This window comes from Thunnus thynnus, chromosome 10, assembly GCF_963924715.1.
Source record: "Thunnus thynnus chromosome 10, fThuThy2.1, whole genome shotgun sequence".
NCBI lineage: Eukaryota > Metazoa > Chordata > Actinopteri > Scombriformes > Scombridae > Thunnus > Thunnus thynnus.
Genome location: NC_089526.1, coordinates 14,230,892 through 14,251,535, shown reverse-complemented (window position 1 = coordinate 14,251,535; position 20,644 = coordinate 14,230,892). Strand labels below are relative to the sequence as shown.

Here is a 20,644-nt window from a genome sequence, read left to right as displayed (position 1 = left end):
AACCCTTACGGTTACACAGATATTCTGACTGTTGGCTGTGCCGTTGGGGTGGGATGCTGTTTCGGCACTCCACTAGGAGGTACTGTACATCTTGCACACTGCCTCTCACAACTAAAGCTCCTGCACTAAACATCCCTCTGTACTGGATCAACACTGTACTATGATACACAACAAGTTTCTCTGTAGGGCTGGGTATCAAACTTTGTGGTACTGACTAAAATGTCTCTTCTGGGTATCGAAAAAGAATCAAATATAGAAAGTTGGCATTTATTCTTAGTCTTGTTTGTTTACTGATTGATCAGTTATGTATTTCTTGATCTAAATAATGACATAATTTTACTAGTTTTCGTCTGAAGATTGTTAAATGACATGAAATGAATTTTTTGTTAAAATAGTCTTGGAAAAAAAAGAAAATGGATTTGAATTTGGTCCTGAAACTCTGGCATCGTATCGTAACAGTATCACAAAATTGAAATCGATATCCAACCCTGTTACCCTGTCTTCTTTTCTTAATCATTGGACTCTATAAGATCTATGAATGTGAGTAAACAAAGACATACATACACAAAAAAAGAAAACTCACCCATCATTTCCAAGCTACTGGATTTATGCATTTCTTCTTAACATCAGCTCCTCATCCATTCCTACTCATGGCCACTGAATTTAAAGAATAGGTCCACATTTTTTCAAGTCTGTCTTAAAACACATACCCATATGTACATTTAAAGTGTTTTTTTCTTCTTCACTATAATCATTCCTCCTGTCCATGCTGGCTATGAAGCAACCCCTTCCTAAAGAGAGAAGAGGGACAAAGTCCTCAGTCCTGGTTCCTGTGTAAAAATGCATTCAAAGTGGAGCATAAGTTAATACGAGGCCTCAGCAGCCTGGTTAGAAAGCCAAAGTTACAGTATTTTAGTACAAAATTCCCTTTGTGTTACTCTCCCTTTGTTCTGTCTCTGTAAGCTAACAATGTTGAAGCACAAAGAGGATGTTTCATACTGAAGGTACTGTAAATTTAGAAGATACCTACTCGATTTGTCTAACTCTGACTGTTAAAGCTTCATCAGTCAGTTCATTTTTTACATAGAATGAGGACTGTGGATTTTGTCCCCCATCATATGGACATAAGAAACAATTTGAGCAATCAATGACCCTTTCAGTTTACATAAAGGCATGTGAGTAGTTTAGTTTCATGACATCCTATGTTTAGAAAAAAATACACTAATGATATATTGTTAGTCCTCAAATTTGGTCTTGTCATACACAAAAGGGAATCATCTCACCCCGTGAGGCTTGTGTCAGTATTCCTCATAAGTTCATATATATATATCTTATCACAAGTTTGCCGAAGGTTTCATCAGGTTCACTTTACAATATTCTCACACAAGAACAATCAGTTTGCTCATCTGAGCGTCCAACCCACATCAGTCACTAACATGTGCTTTCAGTCTCATATTGTAATGGGTTTGGAAAATCCTGTAGGTGTCCATCTATAACCATTAGTGTTAGAGCTGAAACGATGCTGTCTGCTGTTCAGTTGCTTTCATTTTGCTGTTTCACAATAATGTTTCTGCAGGGCTCTGATGTTTGTTTTATTGCTTCACAGGCTGATTATGCCCCTGTGTGTGTGCGCGTGCGTGTGTGTGCGGTCCAGGTATTCCTCACGTTGTTGGGGTGTAAATCTGTTTATACAGTCATATTTTGGAAACTCACCTCCCTTATGTGAACAAAAAGCAAGTCCCCACAACATAAATCATTAATTTTAGGGTGAAGACTTGGTTTAAAGTTAAGGTTAGCTTAAGGTTATGGTAAGGTTAGGGTTAGGCATGTGGTGGTTATGGTTGAGGTTAGGATAAGACTCCAGGAAATGAATGTAAGTCAATGTAATGTCCTCTGAAATGATGGAAACACAACTGTGTGTATGTGCGTGTGTGTGTGCGTGTGAGAGAGAGAGCGAGAGAGTACACGTATGTGTGTTTAGTTGTGTTAGTGTGTGGATTTGCTCCCTGTGGCTCTCCTGTTGTGTATAATTACACCCTCAGCTTCAAGTGTTTTTGGACTCATTCTGCTTATTTAACTCATTTTTCCCTCTCCCCTGTTTCCCGCTCTCCTCTTTCTCTCTCATTTCCCACACCATCCATCCTCATGTTTCCTCTCCTCTTTAATCCCTCCTCTCCCTCTGTCCTTCCTCCTCCTCTCTCTCTCTCTCTCTCCACCACTACCAGGGGTGTTGTTCAGTATTGAGGTCACGTCTACCTACTTTGCGGTGAGGAATTACTGGCGGGGATATTTTGCCGCCACATTCAGCGCCTTCATATTCAGAGTGCTCTCTGTTTGGAACAAGGATTCTGGTGAGAACCAGAGCAGACACACATTAAACACAAACACACACACACACAAACCCCTGAAAAGACTGCAGAGCTTGCATTTTATGGAAAGTAGCTGGATATGACAGCTAAGTAATTTTGCTTCTTTAGATAAACCAGGATGTTTCAAGTCATCACCTACAGAATATAAGCAATCCACCAGCACCACTGTAGAGATCCCTGCAACTCGCATTAAAATCCTTGCTCCCTATCTCTTCCTTTATTTCAGAAATGTCAACTCCTTACAGTTTATGTTATGTCTGTTTATATGTAGCTTTTATTATGATGTACTCTTAACTCAACCAGAGAGTCGTCTTCATCTTCTCAAACATCTTACTAGCAGAGGTCAAGACTCAAAGTTCAACTTCTTACAAATTTTATTTATTTTCCAAATATGTAGTTTTATATATAAGATACAATTCACAGAGGAAAATCTTCCAGATATTTCATGTATTATTTTCAAACTGATTTGCAAACCAACTCTTACTCAGTCAGATAATTGATCTAATCTTAATCTTCCTGAACATCTCACTATACAGTAGATGTAAAATTTAAATGAAATATATGGGTCCAAACTTATCGCACTTTTTCTAATTTTGATGAAATTATATCCTCCCTAAAGACTACTTAAAGCCCATAAAACATGTTTTTAACTCCTGTTTTACAGTTTAGTTTTAATGTCTACCCTATGTGACAACACTGTACTTTAGGTCCCCCTATTTAGCATAAGCAGTGTATAAACTGTTAATAAATGGTTTATAACACTACTAATGTAGTTGTCAGCAGATATACTGTAAGTGTTTATTAATGAATTTGTCATAAACTATAACTCCTCCTGTGGGCATCCATAAGTAGAGGCTGGTGTATAAACAGATAACAAATGACTGTACAGTAAAACACAGTCGTAATAATATAAAATATGTCTTCACTGGAGAAGTCATGATTGTTGACAAATACTTAACAATAAAAGATATTTAAAAATATCTTTATATCTGCTTATAACTACATTATAATGTGTTATACTTATTAAATGTATTTATACTGCTTATAAATGCTGAATAGTGAGACTTAAAGTTAAGTGTTACCTTTTTCCCGTCTCCTGCAGGATTATTCTGTGGTATTTTTTACCCTCTTTGTTTGATTTTAAGTTGTGCAAAAAAATACAACCTACACTCAAGATAATGAGCACAGAAATGTAAAAACATTACAGTAGAGAGATTGTTTGGTTTTTCATAACATTGTCTTTTTTGTGTCTCTCAGTCACAATCACAGCTCTCTTCAAAACCAACTTCCGGATGGATTTCCCTTTTGACCTGCAGGAGCTGCCTGCATTTGCAATAATAGGGTGAGGATATTTGTGAGTACATATGTTCCACGTGTGTGTGTGTATGTGTGTGTGTGTGTATGTGTGTGTGTGTGTGTGTGTGTGTGTGTGTGTACAGTGATTTGAAGTTTAGCTCAAAGATTTCTTTTCCATGTTTTAGGATCTCATGCGGCTTCCTGGGGGCGTTCTTCGTCTACCTAAACAGACAGGTGGTTCTCTTCATGAGAAGACCGACGGCGCTCACACGCTTTCTGACTAAGCAGTAAGGTTCCCAACACACACACATTTACTTAAGTCACTTTTGGGGACATCGCATAGCCTTACAGTCATTTCCTGGAGACTTACCCTAAATATAACCACTGACACAGCTTTTTCCTAAATGTGGACACAGCTTATGTCCCCGATTCGACAAGCCGTCCCCAATTAGTCTTTAGTCTTAAATGTGTCCCCAAAAGTAGGATAAGTCAGACTGACACACACACATAAACATTGCCGTGACTTCCTTGCTGCTGTGGGTTAATGTGGTATTCGGCTCCTAAACCACCATGATTCTGGTAACAGACCATGTTCCCAGGAACTCAAACCATTTGCGCATTCAAATCCAATTATTCCTAATGTATCTCAGCTCCACTCACCGAACTCATCAGTCTCACAACACTGGCCAGGACAGCAGCAAAGCCTTAACAACCTTTCAGCCAGTTATTCACTCAATGGAGAGATTCACTTATCCTCCGAGACTCAACAGTCAGGGAACATTAGTCTCCACCATTAGAGAGCGGCCGGCAGCAGCACCAGGAGAGCCGTACAATCAGTGTTGGTACACTCTCATTTCTATCACGAGCCATGTTGTAGGTTTCTGAGAATGTCGGGTTTCCTGTGAATGACTGTGTGTATTTGTGTGTGTGTGTGTGTGTGTGTGTGTTTTTGTGCATTTGTGTGTGCGTATATGGCCAGTCGATTGATCTATCCAGGTGCAGTGACACTGATCATCGCCACCTTAACGTTTCCTCCTGGATTTGGACAGTTTATGGCTGGAGAGGTTAGAAAGCACAACAGATATTAGACTCAATCTCCTGTTTCTATTTGATGTGTGTTCATTAATATTTGTGATATTTTTGAAAAGGCAGTCAGTGGAGTCTAGATTGTGTAGATTTGTCATAATACGCTGTACCACTCTTTTTAAATATTTTGTGTTTTCTTTTACCTTTATGCAATTATTGCGAAATTTATTTGTATGGGTTTTTTTGTACATTTTTTGTCTGACCACTTAACTTGACATCAATATGATATAATCAGCTTTATGTCTTTATATACCTTTTCCTTAGTCATGTTGGCCTTTTGTCTGATGAAAACCTGGTAGGGATGATGAATCGCCTTTTTTAAGTCCAATATAGATTTGGGAGCTTTAATCTACTCTCCATTTTTACTTCATTGAGTATCTTGCACCTGCTCTTTGAAAAAGGATTTGTGGAAAAAACTATTTTACAATGTCCTTTTGTTTCCTCCAACAGCTGATGCCCAGGGAGTGTATCAACTCCCTGTTTGATAATTTCACCTGGACCAAAATTTCAGGATCTCCTGCTCCGCCCGGCCTGGGTCGCTCATCTGCATGGCTTCATCCTCACGTCAGCGTCTTTGTCATCCTCCTCCTCTTTGTCGTCATGAAGGTATCTCTCCCTCCCTCCTGCTGTGTACAGTAGGTGTTGCCTTGAAATATGTGATAGCATGAAAAACCTCTGGGATCGGTCTTGATGCTACCTTGATCCTGTTTTTGTGTTGCAGTTCTGGATGTCAGCAGTTTCCACCACAATGCCCATCCCCTCGGGTGCCTTTATGCCAGTGTTCATATTAGGTAAGAGGATTTTGTAATGCGAGTGCAGTATCTCCTGCTGAGCTTCAGTTCAATTTGTCTTTACCAGCGCACCTTATCTCTCTCCTCAAGGAGCTGCTTTTGGTCGCCTCGTAGGGGAGATCATGGCCACTCTTTTCCCAAACGGAATCCTATTTGATGGGATAGTCTACCGCATCCTGCCGGGAGGTTACGCTGTCATTGGTCAGTCTCAAACATTAGTGCTTTATTCTGGGTCCGATAAGCCTTGAGATTTCTTATAGAGTTTATAGTAGAAATATTGCCTTGAATGTAGCAGCAATATTCACCATCCGTCCTCTGCTCCTCTGACTGTCCTGGCCTTCATACTTCCCATAATAGCCGTAACTCAGTAGTGTCAATAATGTTGATTTTGCAGCAGTGTAGAAGCAATTTAACCACTTTCGCTTGACTTGGTAATATCTTTGGTCAAAATTAGACCTCTATGCTGTGTAGTCTTGAATATGATGTTGTAATCGTACCTAAAAATATGCCAGTTTATTAGAATTTCCAACTTCAACTTTTTAAAGCGCACATTAGCCAAAGAGCCTCTGCTCACTTTACACGTTAAACTATAACATCAGATACACAATTATGAGACCTCACACATGATTTCCCAAATGAAAACTGTGAAAGGATCAAAAATCATTGTACTCACTTCACTAACAACATTTCGGTCCTCAGACCTCTCATGAGAAAAGATGACAAAAATCCTGCAAGAATCTTGCCTCATGATGGTCTCTGATGATTGAAATGTCATTAATAAAGTGAGTACAAGTGATTGACAGTGTGTAGCATTATGTAGTCCTTTCACAGTCAGAGTTAATGATCCGACATACCTGCCCATAAGACTTTCTGGACTGTAAGAACTTTGTAGTGCTTGTTACCCAAATTAAAGCTAAAATCATTTAAAAGTCTTGAATTTGATGTCCAACTGAGCATGGTAAACCTGTTCCTCAACCAATGCTTCAACCCTAAATAGTCTCTTTGTCAGTCAAAGAGGAATCAGATGGAGGAATAGTAATACAGAGGGATAGTACTTGACCCACAGCCTACCACTTATGTCCTCCCCTCTGCTCTCTACCAGGTGCGGCAGCGATGACAGGGGCCGTCACACATACGGTTTCCACTGCGGTAATCTGCTTTGAGCTGACCGGTCAAATCTCCCACATCCTGCCCATGATGGTGGCGGTCATCTTAGCAAACATGGTGGCCCAAGGTCTGCAGCCTTCTCTCTATGACTCCATCATCCAGGTGAAGAAGCTGCCCTATCTGCCTGAGCTGGCCCTCGGGCACATCAGGTAAAGCGTGAACTCTGTTCAATGTGGTGTTCGAGTTTTCCATACAGCTGCTGTTGTAAGACAGTCAGTTATTGTTTCATGATGTCTCTGCCTTCCCCAGCAAGTACAACATCTTTGTGGAGGACATTATGGTACGCAGAGTGAAGTTCTTGTCGTCTCAATCCACCTTTCGGGAATTGAACCATCTGCTAGAAACCACAACACTGAAAACCATCCCCCTGGTCGACTCTAGAGGTGGAGGGACTTACATCTTTATATTGGTTCTTAATGCTTCAATTTTGTTCCATATATACTTATTGTTAAAGAAAATAGTTATTAAAATAGATATATAAATAGATATTTTGGGAAGTATGGATATTTGCTTTCTTGTGAGGAATTACATGAGAAGATTGATACCACCCTCATAACTGTCTGTTAAATATGGAGCTACAGCCATGAGACAATTAGCTTAGCTTAGCATAAAAACTTGAAGCAGGGGGAAACAGCTAGCCTGGCTTCACACAGAGGTAAAATAATCCACTTACCAGAATTTCTCAAGCTCACTAATCAACACGTTAGAGTCACCTGGAAGGAAAGTAAGAAAAAGTCTTGCATATCATAAAAAATAAAAAAAACAACTAAAAACTGAAAAATTTTCTCCCCGTAGAGTCTATGATTCTTCTGGGCTCCATCGAGAGAACGGAGCTTCAAGCTGTTTTCGACTGGTGGCTTTCACCAGCGAGGCGAGTCTTTGAAAGAGGTCAGAGTTCACCGGGCCAGGGCTCCAAAGTCAGTTGGGAGTCCTTCACTTTTGTAGACGAGGAGGGCGGAGAGCAGAGCACAGACAAGGTCAAAAAAACAAAACATAAACTGACTCAACGGTGCATCTTGAGCATAGAAAGTGTTTGTTTCAAAAATGTATGATGCATTTACACACTATGTTTTGCCCCCAGACTGCTGCAGTGCAGGATGAATGTAATGGGCCCATCCAAACCCCCAGACCTCAGGAGCCGTCCACCAATCACACAAGCTCAGGTAACATTTCCACTGCACATAAAGAAAGGTTCACCCATCAAATGTCACTTCCTTTCACCTCTTACACATGTTGCCATACTACGTCCTCAGACAGGCGCAAGCTACCATCTGTCAGGAGGACCCTTCAGAGACTCTTCTCCACCACATCATCGTCGGGCATGACTGAAACTCAGGTACGCCTGCTGAGATCAACCTTGCATACTTATTACTTTGACCCGAAAACCTCAGAGGACCATCACATTACTGATCTGCTGTGGAGTTGGTAGTGACAGTTTGGAGCTTGAACCAACCTTGCTAATGTGATGGGAGGAGCATGACATCATGTATACATGGTGGAGTTGACATGTTTTGCAGTGGATAATGCCATAAAACCACCAGACAGCATCTTACCATCATCTGTATAAATGTTCAAACTGACCCTTGCTCTTTGTTGTCCTCTCTTTTCCTCAGGAGACCTCCCCCCCTACGTTGACTGACACCATGTCCCCAGAGGAGGTACTGTACTTTATTGATTCAGCATCCACACAGCCAACAATGAGACAATCAAACCATCCTAATTAATAACTAGAAGCTTTGTTTACCGTGAGTCCATCTCTATGTCTCTATGTGATTGACTGATGCAGATCAAAGCCTGGGAAGAGGCAGAGATGGATAAACCAGTTGATATGGAGCAGATACGTATAGACCCCTCCCCATTTCAGCTGGTGGAAAGAACTTCCCTGCACAAGGTGAGTACAACAACGCCTGGGCGATGTGTCGTGACCTGCAAAGATAATGTACACGGACACTTATGCATTTATAATTCATGCAGGTTCACTATCATGTCATATTTCCAAATAGCAGATTTTAAATGAATAGTTAAACATTTTGGGAAATATGCATATTCGCTTTCTTGCTGATTAGATGAGAATTTCAATGCCTCCTTCATGTCTGTACATCAAAAAGAAGCCACAGTCAGCAGCCAATTAGCTTAGCTTAGCATAAAGACTACAAACAGAGTGAAAGAGCTAGCCTGGCTGTGTGCAAAGTTAACAAAACCCACCTATCAGCACGTCTAAAACTCACTAAGAAACACACCATATCTCAGTTGTTTAATCCGTACAAAAGCAGAACTGTTAAAATGACACATCGCAGTGTTGCCACTTAACAAGCAGGAACTTCAGGATGTCACCGCTCCAGTCCAAGAAATAATCTGCCTCATAACCCCCCGTAACAGCGCAGCATATCATGTCCGGTCTTTATGCTAAGCTAAAGCTAACCGTCTCCTGGCTCCAGTTTCATCTTTAGCTGACAGATATGAGAGTGGAAATAAACATATTTTCAAAAAGGTCAAACTATTCATTTTAGTATCATTTTTATGCGTAATTTTTTGTTAACTTATCAAATTGTTGTTTTTTTTTTTTGCATTCCACTGCTCCAGCTTTCTTTGTTTTATACTTTTTAAAAGGGTGCTCCACTGATTTCACACGTTTACTCAGTTCAGTCTGTGAAAACAGTCATACACTATCTTCTGTGGCTCTGGAGGAAGCGCTTCAAAGTTTGAGAAAATAATCCTGATTATGTTATAGTGATGTAATCAGGGTTATCTCTGCTTGAGAAATTTTAACAAAAAGTCTGAATGAAAAACTGGGGTTGTGGTGTTTGACAAACGTGAGCATTTACCAGAAAGAACAGATGCTCTCATGTTGCATCATGTGAAATGTTGGATCCATTGTTTTTACAGCTTTACCCCTACTAGACACTAAAAGTCAGGATATCTGCTTCTGTTGCTTTTGACTTTTTAAAAAAAAATCTGTCTCTAAGCAACTACCCCTTTATGTTTTTTTTATTTCTTATGAATGGAAATTGGAGCAGCAAACTAAGAATTTAATTGTACAATGCAGCGTGTTCTCTGTGGATGTGACATTACAGCTTTGGATCCTGAACCTTGAATATTATGCTGTGACTCATGCTATGCTATAATGCGATTTTTTCTTTTTTTTTTAACTTGGAGAGAAATTGTTTACAAGGAACAGTGCAGCCATGCAAGCAGAATACTGTTACAGTACAATACATTTAACACTGACTGGATCATGTCCTCCTCTCTCCCATTACTCAGACCCACACTCTGTTCTCTTTGCTGGGTCTCAGTCACGCCTATGTCACCAGTATTGGAAAGCTGGTGGGTGTCGTGGCTCTAAAAGAGGTAAAGCCACCATTTTTTCTCCTCATTTTTTCTTTATCTGCATGTTTTTTGTCACCTCTCTTGGTTTGATCCTGTAATGTAGCATGACAGTGCGCTATGATGATCTCATGTTGTGGGCAGTTGTTCTGTCACTGGGTGCATCATGCTTTACGCTCTGATTCATGCAGTTATTCCATCAACCGCCCTCACAACTCCTCTCTCTGGATGTTCACTTTAGTAACAAGTGTTTCTTTGCTTTATGATTTGCCTCTGTAGATGTGTCAACCTCTTTCTCTCCTCTAACAGCTACAGAAGGCTATAGAGGGCTCAACTCGTAGCGGGGTGAGGCTTCGTCCCCCTCTGGCCAGCTTCAGAGACGCCAGCAGGAAAACCAAAAAGCACCAACCTCCCTCATCCAGCCCTTCGTCCCCCACCCGGGAAAGGGAACTTTGGGGGGAGGGAAGCAGACTGGAGGGGGAGCTGGTGAGGAGGGAGTCCAAGGATGATTCACAAGGGAAGGTGTCATCTTCAAGAGGAGCAACTGATTGCGATGCTTCCTCCTCCCCCAGCAGCGTGGGGAGCAGCAGTGGCATCTCTGCCACAAGAGGAGCTGAAGGCGCTCCGCAGGACCCAGAGACCCCCTCTACCTCCTCCCCTACCTCATCGTCACCTTCTGCCTCTCCTGCGTCACCCACCAGCCCTAATCTCACACTGTCCTCCCTGCAGGAAGAGAGGGAGAGCGAGGAGTCAGATGAGCCTATATAGGAGGCCCAGGGCTTCAAAAAGAAAGACTTTTTTAACCTCTTTTTATTTCAGTCCTTCTCCCAGAGACAGAGCTGCTCTGTGGATGGGGGAATCGGGCCCACCTGCAGCCCTCACAGACATTCAGCTCTCAGCGAGCAGGACAAGTCGGTGCACACAATGCTCCTGAAACTTGTAGTACAGGATTTTTTCTACTCTTACGACAGTCTCACTTTTTTCACTCTCAAAATCTCAGGTGCCTTCCTGTGTCTTTTGAACTGTAGACAGATAAACTTCAGTCCTACATATAGGCTACTGTTCAATGTCCATCCATATCTTGGAAATGTTGAATAGCTGTATGTTATGTTAATTTCATTAAGTACCTTTAAGAAAAATGAACTGACAGCAATGAAATGTAATAATGGAATGATATATTGATAAAGACTTAATTAATTTGACCTAAAGGTCAAAGTGATCATGCATTTAAAGTTTACTGATTGAGATTAATTTTAAATTATAACTTATATTTATCATATATTTGCTCATTTGATCATAAATATTCAAATCACCTATAACATCTGTAATTTTTAACAATAATAAATGGTAAATAAACGGTCCAGTAGCTTATTTTAACTTTTTACAACAATAACAGAAGAGGCTACGGCCATGCTAGCTGCTCTGTGAAGTTACGGCTAGCAATGGGAGGATAAAAGATTTTATTGCGGATCGAGATAAAAAACACTCACAATAATTTGATCGTGGTGAATTTCTATTCTCGGGATAATTGTGAATCAGGACAATCGTGAAATATCCTCACGAGTGACTTGAAAAAGCTAGCTATAAGTGCAGTCCTATTATGATTTCCTGATTTATTTTGAATTGTCACAAGTGGCAGCCTGCAGCCAGTCATTGTTTGATTGTTTTTCACTAAAAAAAAGATGTGTCCTATCTGTGATGCAATAAAAAATATTTGTTTCTTAACAAAATGTAAGGTAAAGCGATTCCAGTATGTTTCAGTGTCATTGTAAGAGTTTTAAACACATTTTGATGGTTGATATGAATCGCGATTATTTTGGCCAGGAGAGCTGTCACCTGAAACTTTCATTTTGTTCCATGCCTAGCTACAGCACAGTTGTGCTTTGAGCTAAATGCTAACATCACCACACTAACATGCTCACAATGACAATGCTGACATGATATTTAGCAGGTACAATGTTTATATTGTACAACATCTTAGTTTTGCGTCTTAGCATGTTAACATTTGCTATTTAGTATCAAACACTAAGTACAGCTGAGGCGGATGGGTTATCATTACAATTTTGCAAGTATTTGGTCACAAACAACACATCTTGGCTTGATGGCGGTGCTAGATGAAAAAATAGGGGATTATGAAAGTTATTACAATTCATCTTGAGGGGGAAATTAATGTCTGTACCAAATTTCATGGCTATCCATTCAACATTTGTTGTGATATTTCACTAAAAACGAAAAAAGTGAACATCATGGTGACACCAGAGGATCACCAAAGTCAGTGGGCTTCATTCTCTGAGCACCATGAATGTTTGAGCAAGATTTTATGGCAATCCATCCAACAGTTGTTGAGATATCAGTCTGGACCAAAGTGGTGGACAAACATATTTTGCTATCTCTAGAGTTAGCGTGCTAGTGTGGCTAAATCACTGTATCCATGAGAGCGTTCCTGCATTTAAGCTTGAAAATATCTTTTGAGCATTAACATTTTTGTGCTGTGAAGGTCAACAGAGTGTTTAGTCTCTGATTCCTACGTGAGCCTGAACAAATAAGCAGTTAGGAGAGGCTTGTCTCTGAGAATTTGTCATTAATATTCTCCTGGCATAAAATCCATGATAAGGACTGACTGGAGAGGAATGTTTTTGAAAAAGCATGACAGGCTGGATTACACTGCTGCCAGTTCCTCTGTGATTGCTGTTTTGTCTGACAACCACCGATGAGTTGGCCAGAGACACCAGCTGCTGCTAAAACTCGGTTTAAAAAAAGACATATCACATGTGTTACGGATCTAAGGATTGCACGCAGGGGCAGACTTTACCATTGGGTAAGGTAGGCAACTGCCTGGGGCCCCCAACTAAAAGGGCCCCAAACAGCTATAGATTTATTATGATGTTTAGATATGAGAAATACTGAATTATGTTACTGTTCTAACTCAATTTACCCCAAAATAACTTACAAAATGCTCTAAAGCGCTTAAAAAATATGCAACTGTATACTTCTACTTCAGAGGTAAACATTGAACCACTGCATTTACCTGACAGATAAATGTTACTGGTTACGCTGCAGATTCAGATTTTACTCACAAAATAAAATATGATGCATTATTATTGATTAAACTATCCATGATTATATGAGAATTTAAAGCTCCACCTTGAAGAGATGAGTAAATTTAAGTTCATTGTGCTGATAGTCCCTCCAGAAAATCTTGTGGTCATAATAATTAACACAAATTGAAGACATCTCATTGCAATTTTTCTAAATTCAAATCAACAGACCACTTGTGAGTTGGACCAATTGTAGCATTTTGTGTTGTGGTAACTTACATCATTGCAGTGTGCAGGATGTACATATGGCTCTTTGTTGGTAGTAGTTTTAAAAAAAAAAAAAAAAATTTCCTTTTCTTGCAATTTTTCCCAAATCCTGCAATTTTACTGCAGTAAGACCACATTAAACATTGCAAATTGTATCACAATTTCTGGTAAAAGCCACTGCAAAATCAAACATTTTTGGCCACAATAATCACAAAAAAACTCCTGGAGGGGCTGAATAATATCTCTTTACTTTAAGTAAACATTTGAATGCAGGACTTTTACTTTTACAGTATTTGTACTGTGCGGTATTACTAGTTTTACTTAAGAAAACAGTTTTGAGTACTTCTTCTAGAACTGCCTATACCAATATTCCCAGTTAGAGAAAGGGTTAAAATAAGGCAAGATGGTGTTTGCCAGGGACCCCTAAATCCTCCACTGGGTGAATGTGTGAGAATTTAATTATTAGACCCTGGAAGAGATATCCACACATATGCACAAGAAATGCCATTTGTTGGTTTGTTTATTTTCTCTTTCTCCACTGGAGGAAAAGAAGAGGAGACAGGTAAAGGAGCCGGAGGGGTGTGGGAGGTTCTGTCGTGCAGGAAAAAGAGGGGAACGGAAGAGAAACGGGAAGAAACAGAGAGTTGTTGACAGAAGAGGAGAAAGGGGGGAGGAGGAGGGGGGACCACATGGAAGAACCATCCTGTGACAACCGTCCAACAAGCATGCATAGGTGGGAGTGTTATGAGTGTAGACTGGTATCACCAGCCACACTGCCTCATTTCAAATAAATAAATCCAATTCCATACAGACTTTTACAGAAGCTCTCCAATTTTACACAGCGTTTTATACAGCGGTTACGTTTTTGTTTTGTTTTTTTGCCACACACGTCCAAATTATATCTATGATTGCCTCAAATCTCCTTTGGTTGAAAACTTTTTTAGGTTTTTTTTTTTTTTTTTCAGGCAGTGATTCTTCCAACATGACAGCAGACATCTTACCGTACACAGACAGACAGACAGATAGACAGAGAGACACAAATACACAGAAGAGATACAAAGAGAGAGAAAGAGAGAAAGAGAAGGAGAAAGGCAGAGGTCCAGAAGCAGATTTGAGCGTCATGCCTGCAGACAAGTTACTGAAATTCTTGGAAGAAGGCAGTAGAATTATACAAAAAGAGAAACTCAACTGCAAACCAGTCGGTTAACAAAGACGTGATCAGTAAACCTTAACATCCACAGAAATATATTTGGCTTCTTGTTATTAGTTTATTCATTCATTGAGATTTTGATAAACCAAAAGGAAAAAGCATTAAAATAACCCAAATCGAAGCAGTGTCTTTTCTGGTTTTTCATCAAGTCCATGCATGTTTCCTTATGAACTAATAACTCTTTTTTTTTTTTTTTTAGTTACGCCCAAATAAGCCTAGCAATTGTTACCATCAACAAATATAAAGCGAAATAATCTTTCCACCACATTAACATCTTTAAAACCAAGAGACTCTGACTCATAAAAGAAAAAGATACTGCTCCCAGAGGGGTTGGTACCCACATGAAATTATAGACTCTGTACAAGCTGTCACGTTATTCCTCCCCACCAAGTAATTGTTCAATAAATAAATGAATATGTGCCATTGTGTAAAGACATTCTGTTTGCAGTTTTGAGCCCTCTTAGCTTGTTTTTTTTTTTTACCTGCCAGAGTCACTAAACAGGGACTCCTGAAGTGAAATAAAATGATAGATTCTTTATAATTGAGAGCTGCCAAACTATCTGTTTCTAATCTCTCACCAAGGTGTCAAGGTAGTTTTTTTTTTGTTTTTTTTTCTCAGTGTAAAGTGCTCAAAACTAGACAAAAACAAGACTGCTTTACAACCATGACACCTATTCTAACTTATACTGGAAGGGATTTCAACAAGTTAGTAGAAAAATAAACATTGTCCCAACATTGCATAAAGAAGCAATCAATAAATAAATTCATTCAAGTCAATAAACCATGTTTTTATATATATATATATATATTTATATATATATCTTAAAAGTTTCTCACACAATCATAAAAGTGAGAGGAGAAGTTGCTCCCCAACAGAGAAAAGATGAAAACAGTGGTTGTATTTTGTTGTAAAGTTCGTCAGTGAGTCATGCACAGAAAGTCTCTCTTCACTGTTTCTGTTTAACTCCCCTCCTCGCTGGAAAACACCCATTCTTCCTCAGGCAAAAGAATAAAAAAAAAAAAAAAAAAAAAAAGTAAAGAAAAAATGTAAACATGCTTCCTCAAACATCATTATAATCACTATCACACTCCAGGCAGCTGCTTCACAGTAATCACGATGAGCAGGAAGACGCCGATCTATTCAGCTCTAGTGTTCAGTTCTAGTCTTCTGTTCTGTTCCCTGATTGGCTGATTGAGCGGCACATGGGGGTTACGGTATCCCCGTGAGCCTACACACCTACTGACCTTTGTTTCTCCTGTGGATGATGATGGATCCGCCCTCCAGTTTCGGACTGATCGCTCTATTTACAACACAAACATTCCTCTGTTTTGATCTCTGTTTGTCTTTGTATGGTGTTACACATTAAAAAATAAATAAAATCCAGGCCTAAATTGTGAGCAATTGAAGAGCAATCCCAAAATAAAGCGGGACCAAGAGGTGTAAAAAAATAAATAAATCATACTGTACTAGAACAGTTGTGACTGTGAGCGAGAATCGATTTTTATATACTCAGACTATTTACATCTATACGACAGAGCTGGCACTGGTCTGTTGGGAAGCCAGTGTTTTGCCTGTCTATTGCTGGTTACAATTTAGATATTCATGTGTGATTTTTTTTTTTTTTTTATGTGTGTGTGTGTGTGTATGTGTGTGTAGTGGTGGTCTACGTGAGCCAGCAATGAATCCGTTTCCAACAGCTCCTTCCCACAGAATCCCTTGTTTATCTTTTGCTTCTCAAGAAAGCATTTGATTCTCTCCCATGTGGGCCGCGGAGAGACATAAAAAAAAATAAGGTTTAGAACGGCCTCGGATCATGTACTGCCATCTGTCTTCCAGTACATTCAAAATAGTGGTTGTCATCCTCAATTAATCACGACTACGTCTATGGAAAAAGCAGCTGAGGGTTCATGTTGTTAAGTGGCTCGGTTTTGGTTGTCGGTGGTGCTGAAAGCTTTCAGAGTGGGAATCGGGTAACGTCAACAGTCCAGAGACAACCTCAGATCTGTTGGATTGCATCAGTGCAAAAGAGATTCGCTTATGCGGCTCTGTCTTTATTTCTCCGTCATTCGCGCCGTGAATCTTGCCATTCAAGCCGCACCGCAGGCCCCACCTGGGATACTATGGGTCAGTGCAAAGTCTATACAGTGCTGTATAGTACAGATACTCCATAGTACTCTGAAGAAACATGCATACAGAGAGACAGAGTAGGAAGCACACTATCGTACAGTACAATCCTTATCTGTGCAGTGTTTAGTGTGTGCAGACAGCAGGACAGGTCTGTCCCTGGGTTGTGCCTCAGGCATCCTGGTGCCACAACATGATAGAAGAATTTATTATTATGTATTAATATTTTAGAGGGTTAAACCGCATTTCACTGAAATGCCAACATTTTCTCAGCTTATTTTAATCGTTTGTGAAATTGTTTGGGTTGCTATTGTTCAGACTATGAAAGTATACTGTGTGTGTTTGATGTAACAGGGAAATTTTGATTAAACACTATCTAATATGTTGAGTAACAGCTGTAAACAGAGTAGTTCTCCTGAAGGAAAACTATTATATCTTATCATACACTAATACATAGATTTTTGTTTTGTTGTTTGTTTTGTTTTTTTCTTTATTACAAAATTATTCTCATAATGTTTTGTTATGTTAGATTTTCTTTATCATTATAAGATGATGACAGGGTCGAGTTGCTTGTCTTCATAAAAAGCATGCATGTTTCCTTCCCGCCCCCCTCCCTCTTGATCTCAAAGTGGTTTAATTTCCCTGATGGAAATGTCACGGTCAGTTGGCGCTCCTCCTTCTCCTGCTCCTGCTCTTCAGTTTCTCCACCGCTCTCCTCTCCTCTTTTACCTTTGGGATGTAAGGCTTACAAAGAAATAGGTGTCCTTTGTTGCATCAGCTCTTCTCTCATTGTGAGTCCCGCTTTCAAATCTGTTTCTCACCATTTCATCTCGCAACCAAAAAAACTGTGTTTTTGATACCTGAAAAGGAACAGATTAATAGATATATATTGTATTAGTACGCTCATTCCTCGCTGACTCCCTGGTCAGTTTGTAATAAGGAGTCTCTTGACAGCCAGGAACTCAGTTGGTTGCCATGGAAGCGGCCTGCCCCTCCTCCTCCTCTTCCCTCTCCTCTAGCGTCTGAACGAGGCCGGAGGTGACATCGGAGCCCTTCCGCTCTGTGATTGGCTCTGCTGGCGGTTGCCCTGGACTACTGCCACCGGAGGCATCCCCTTGCTGTGTGGGCGGAGTCAACGTGGCCGACTCTGGCTCCAAGCAGAGTGTCACCTCTTCCTCCTGATCAGGACAGACGGAGCGAAACACACACAGCAGGTTCAGTCAACTTAGGTCACACACAGTAGCTGTTTAGCATTAGCACTGCAGCATAAATTACTAATTAACCAACTAAACATAAGAAGGATCAATACTGGTGGTTTTGCAGGTTTTATCCCATCAACTACAAATATTATAATATTTACATTACTGCCAACTGTCTTCTGTTCATCGACTGATTTTCCAGTATGAAGGTCAACCAGGACACAACTGTTCAACTTCAGCACATTAAGGACTTCTCATCCACTTCATCTTGAATGTTGACATTTGAAGTTCATTCTTGACCTCATTCGTGAAAAAAAACTGACCTTGTGGTGAGTTTGTTATGACAACTGCTACAGTGATTCCAAGGTCGAGAACTGTATTTTTTTTTTCAATATTTTTTGGCTCGTATTGTTTGTTTATTTATCTTCTTCGGTTACATCATATTCATATGGTGATGTACAGTAGTTGTGAGCAGGGACGGATTTAAAAGCTGTTTCTTGTTGGTGCGTTCAGGAAGTTTAAACATTTAAGATTTCTGAGTCATACAATAGTGAAGAATGATCACCACAAATTCCCAGAGCACACAGCAATGTTTTCAAATTGCTTGTTTTGTCCAGCAGACAGTCCAAAACACAAAATTATAAATCTGGAAACAGAGAATGTTGCTCCATAAAGGACTTAATGATAACCTACTTTCTATCTTACCACATTGGCATAAACTGAAACCCAGCTATAGCTGCTTGCATGGCTGGAAATCAATCTTTAAAACTGGATGATTTAGGATGATAAGGATGATTTGGTGAATAAATAATGTAAATGATACATGATTTGTAGTTAATGGATGATCTTTTAAGTGCTTGCTCAGCACTCTACAGATCAAATATTTAAGGATAGGTTCACAAATATTTTAAGTCTGTCTTAAAACAACAGTCAGATGACCACATGAAGACTGAAAGAGGTTTCCCTCACTGTAATCATTCCTCTTGTTCATACCTTTTCAAATGTGCTTTCAATGTAAGTGATGGGGGTCAAAATTCACAGTGTGTCCACACATTTATTCTCTGCAAAAATGTATTTAAAAGTTTATCTGAAGCTTAAATGAGGCTTCAGCAGTCTGAGTTAGTCTTATCAAGTGGATATCTGTCACATTTACAGTCTTTTTAGCATCAAATTCCCTCTTTGTGTTTCCCTGTTGAGCTGCGGTGGAAGTATAGTAACAAAAAGAGGGACTTTGGCACTAAAAAGACTGTAACATTGAAAGATATCTACTTGATTTGACTAACTCGGACGGCCGAAGCTTCATATTAGCTTAAACTAAACTTTTAAATACATTTTTTCACAGAAAGAGGCTTGTGGATTTTGTCCCCCATCACTTACATTGTAAGTGCATTAAGAAGGGATCTTCTAAAGGCCAGTATGAACAAGAGGATTATGGAAAGAAAAATCTATTTCAGTATTCATTTGGGCACCTGAAAATTGTTTATAGACAGACTGGAAAAACTGTGAACCCGTCCTAAACTTATGTAATCAACCCTCACCTTGACCTCCTCTTCCTCCTGCTGCTCCAGCAGCGGGGAGTGTTCTGTTCCCACCATCTCGTCTCCGGAGGGAACGCAGAGGCTCGGCTCCACCACTGCCGCCACACCCATGTAGCCTCCCGCCTCCGTCTGATAGGCCTCCATCTGCCCTGTGTTCCACAGATCGACCAGCGGTGGGTGAACCTGATGGACCAGACTGTGGATGGTGCTGTTGGGCGTCGCTTGCAAAGAGTGGTTGGCACTGTGCAGCCTGTGCTCCAGCGACTAGAAACAGAGAGATGAAACTGTGATCAGGAGAAGTGAGGAGCGAGGAGGAAGAGTAAGAGGAAGGACTGAGATCTGTTGCTTGTTTGTAACCTCTTTTTCCAACCGGAGTCTAATTACACACTGACACGACAGAGGTCACACAATATCAAGCAGTTTGTAATAATACACAAAACCTGGTGTTGGCAGCCAAGAACGTAGCTCAGGAAAGGAATACATTATCAACTAAACAGTATAACATTTGCTGACTTTGACTCCGATCAATATTACTTTTGTTTGTGCCCAGGAAGAGATAAACAGCTTTTTGATGAATATATGAGATTAAGGCTGTTTAAAGCTAAAACTAATGCCTCTTTTGGATGGATGTAAGTGAGAAAGTAATTTTGAATGAAGTTAGTTCTGTTGAGTTTATGAGTAGTGATTTCTAGAGCAATACTCCACTCACCTGAGTAAATATTCATTCATTATCCCTCTATTATTGGAAACTTTACTCTCTCTTTACTCTCTATGTTCAATGCATACTTGTCTGACAAATTTTACATTTTTACACATTCAGCTGACTTGCTGTGGTTTATGAAAAGTTTTTTTTTAGGTTATGCTATTATTTATTAGATCTTTACCAACTGAACACTCAATTTTTTCAATAATTGATACCAAATATCTGTTTCCTTTCCAGAAACATTATTATAAATTTAGTTATATCAGTTCCCCTCTGAGAAATCACAGGAAACCATGAGACTCGTAAAATAAAGAGTTACTTAAAATATCCCAGTTGTTCTCTAACATGTCTTAAGGAGCCACAAAAAACAGCATTTCTTTTTAGCAGAGATTTTCAGTGAATTTTATCTAGTTGGTTTTTGAATTGTTTTACACACTCAAGAGTTAGAAAGATTTCTGAAGATATAGAGGACCATGTAAACCTTGAATGGACGTTATACATGAACCTGGAACTAAAAGGTTTCTACCTGAC

General features: G+C 39.8%; 2 protein-coding genes across 13 annotated transcripts in view; one reads left to right on the top strand and one right to left on the bottom strand.

Moving 5' to 3' along the window:
- Positions 1-10,806, top strand: part of clcn1b (chloride channel, voltage-sensitive 1b) — a 28,968-nt gene extending 18,162 nt beyond the window's left edge. For both annotated transcript variants that reach the window (XM_067601196.1, XM_067601198.1), the window contains 17 exons: positions 1-79; positions 2,226-2,351; positions 3,627-3,711; positions 3,851-3,952; positions 4,645-4,729; positions 5,202-5,357; positions 5,473-5,542; positions 5,633-5,743; positions 6,645-6,858; positions 6,959-7,092; positions 7,505-7,686; positions 7,791-7,872; positions 7,963-8,045; positions 8,323-8,367; positions 8,496-8,600; positions 9,971-10,057; positions 10,343-10,806. In XM_067601196.1, coding sequence (XP_067457297.1) covers positions 1-79; positions 2,226-2,351; positions 3,627-3,711; positions 3,851-3,952; positions 4,645-4,729; positions 5,202-5,357; positions 5,473-5,542; positions 5,633-5,743; positions 6,645-6,858; positions 6,959-7,092; positions 7,505-7,686; positions 7,791-7,872; positions 7,963-8,045; positions 8,323-8,367; positions 8,496-8,600; positions 9,971-10,057; positions 10,343-10,801 — 2,205 coding nt within the window. In that variant the 3' untranslated portion in view covers positions 10,802-10,806. The remainder of the gene's footprint in view (positions 80-2,225; positions 2,352-3,626; positions 3,712-3,850; positions 3,953-4,644; positions 4,730-5,201; positions 5,358-5,472; positions 5,543-5,632; positions 5,744-6,644; positions 6,859-6,958; positions 7,093-7,504; positions 7,687-7,790; positions 7,873-7,962; positions 8,046-8,322; positions 8,368-8,495; positions 8,601-9,970; positions 10,058-10,342) is intronic.
- Positions 10,807-11,026: 220 nt separating this feature from the next.
- Positions 11,027-20,644, bottom strand: part of fam131bb (family with sequence similarity 131 member Bb) — a 58,874-nt gene continuing 49,256 nt past the window's right edge. For all 11 annotated transcript variants that reach the window (XM_067601211.1, XM_067601210.1, XM_067601208.1 and 8 more), the window contains 2 exons: positions 19,411-19,674; positions 11,027-17,851 (listed from right to left, as the gene is read on the bottom strand). In XM_067601211.1, the coding sequence (XP_067457312.1) occupies positions 17,636-17,851; positions 19,411-19,674 (480 nt within the window). In that variant the 3' untranslated portion in view covers positions 11,027-17,635. The remainder of the gene's footprint in view (positions 17,852-19,410; positions 19,675-20,644) is intronic.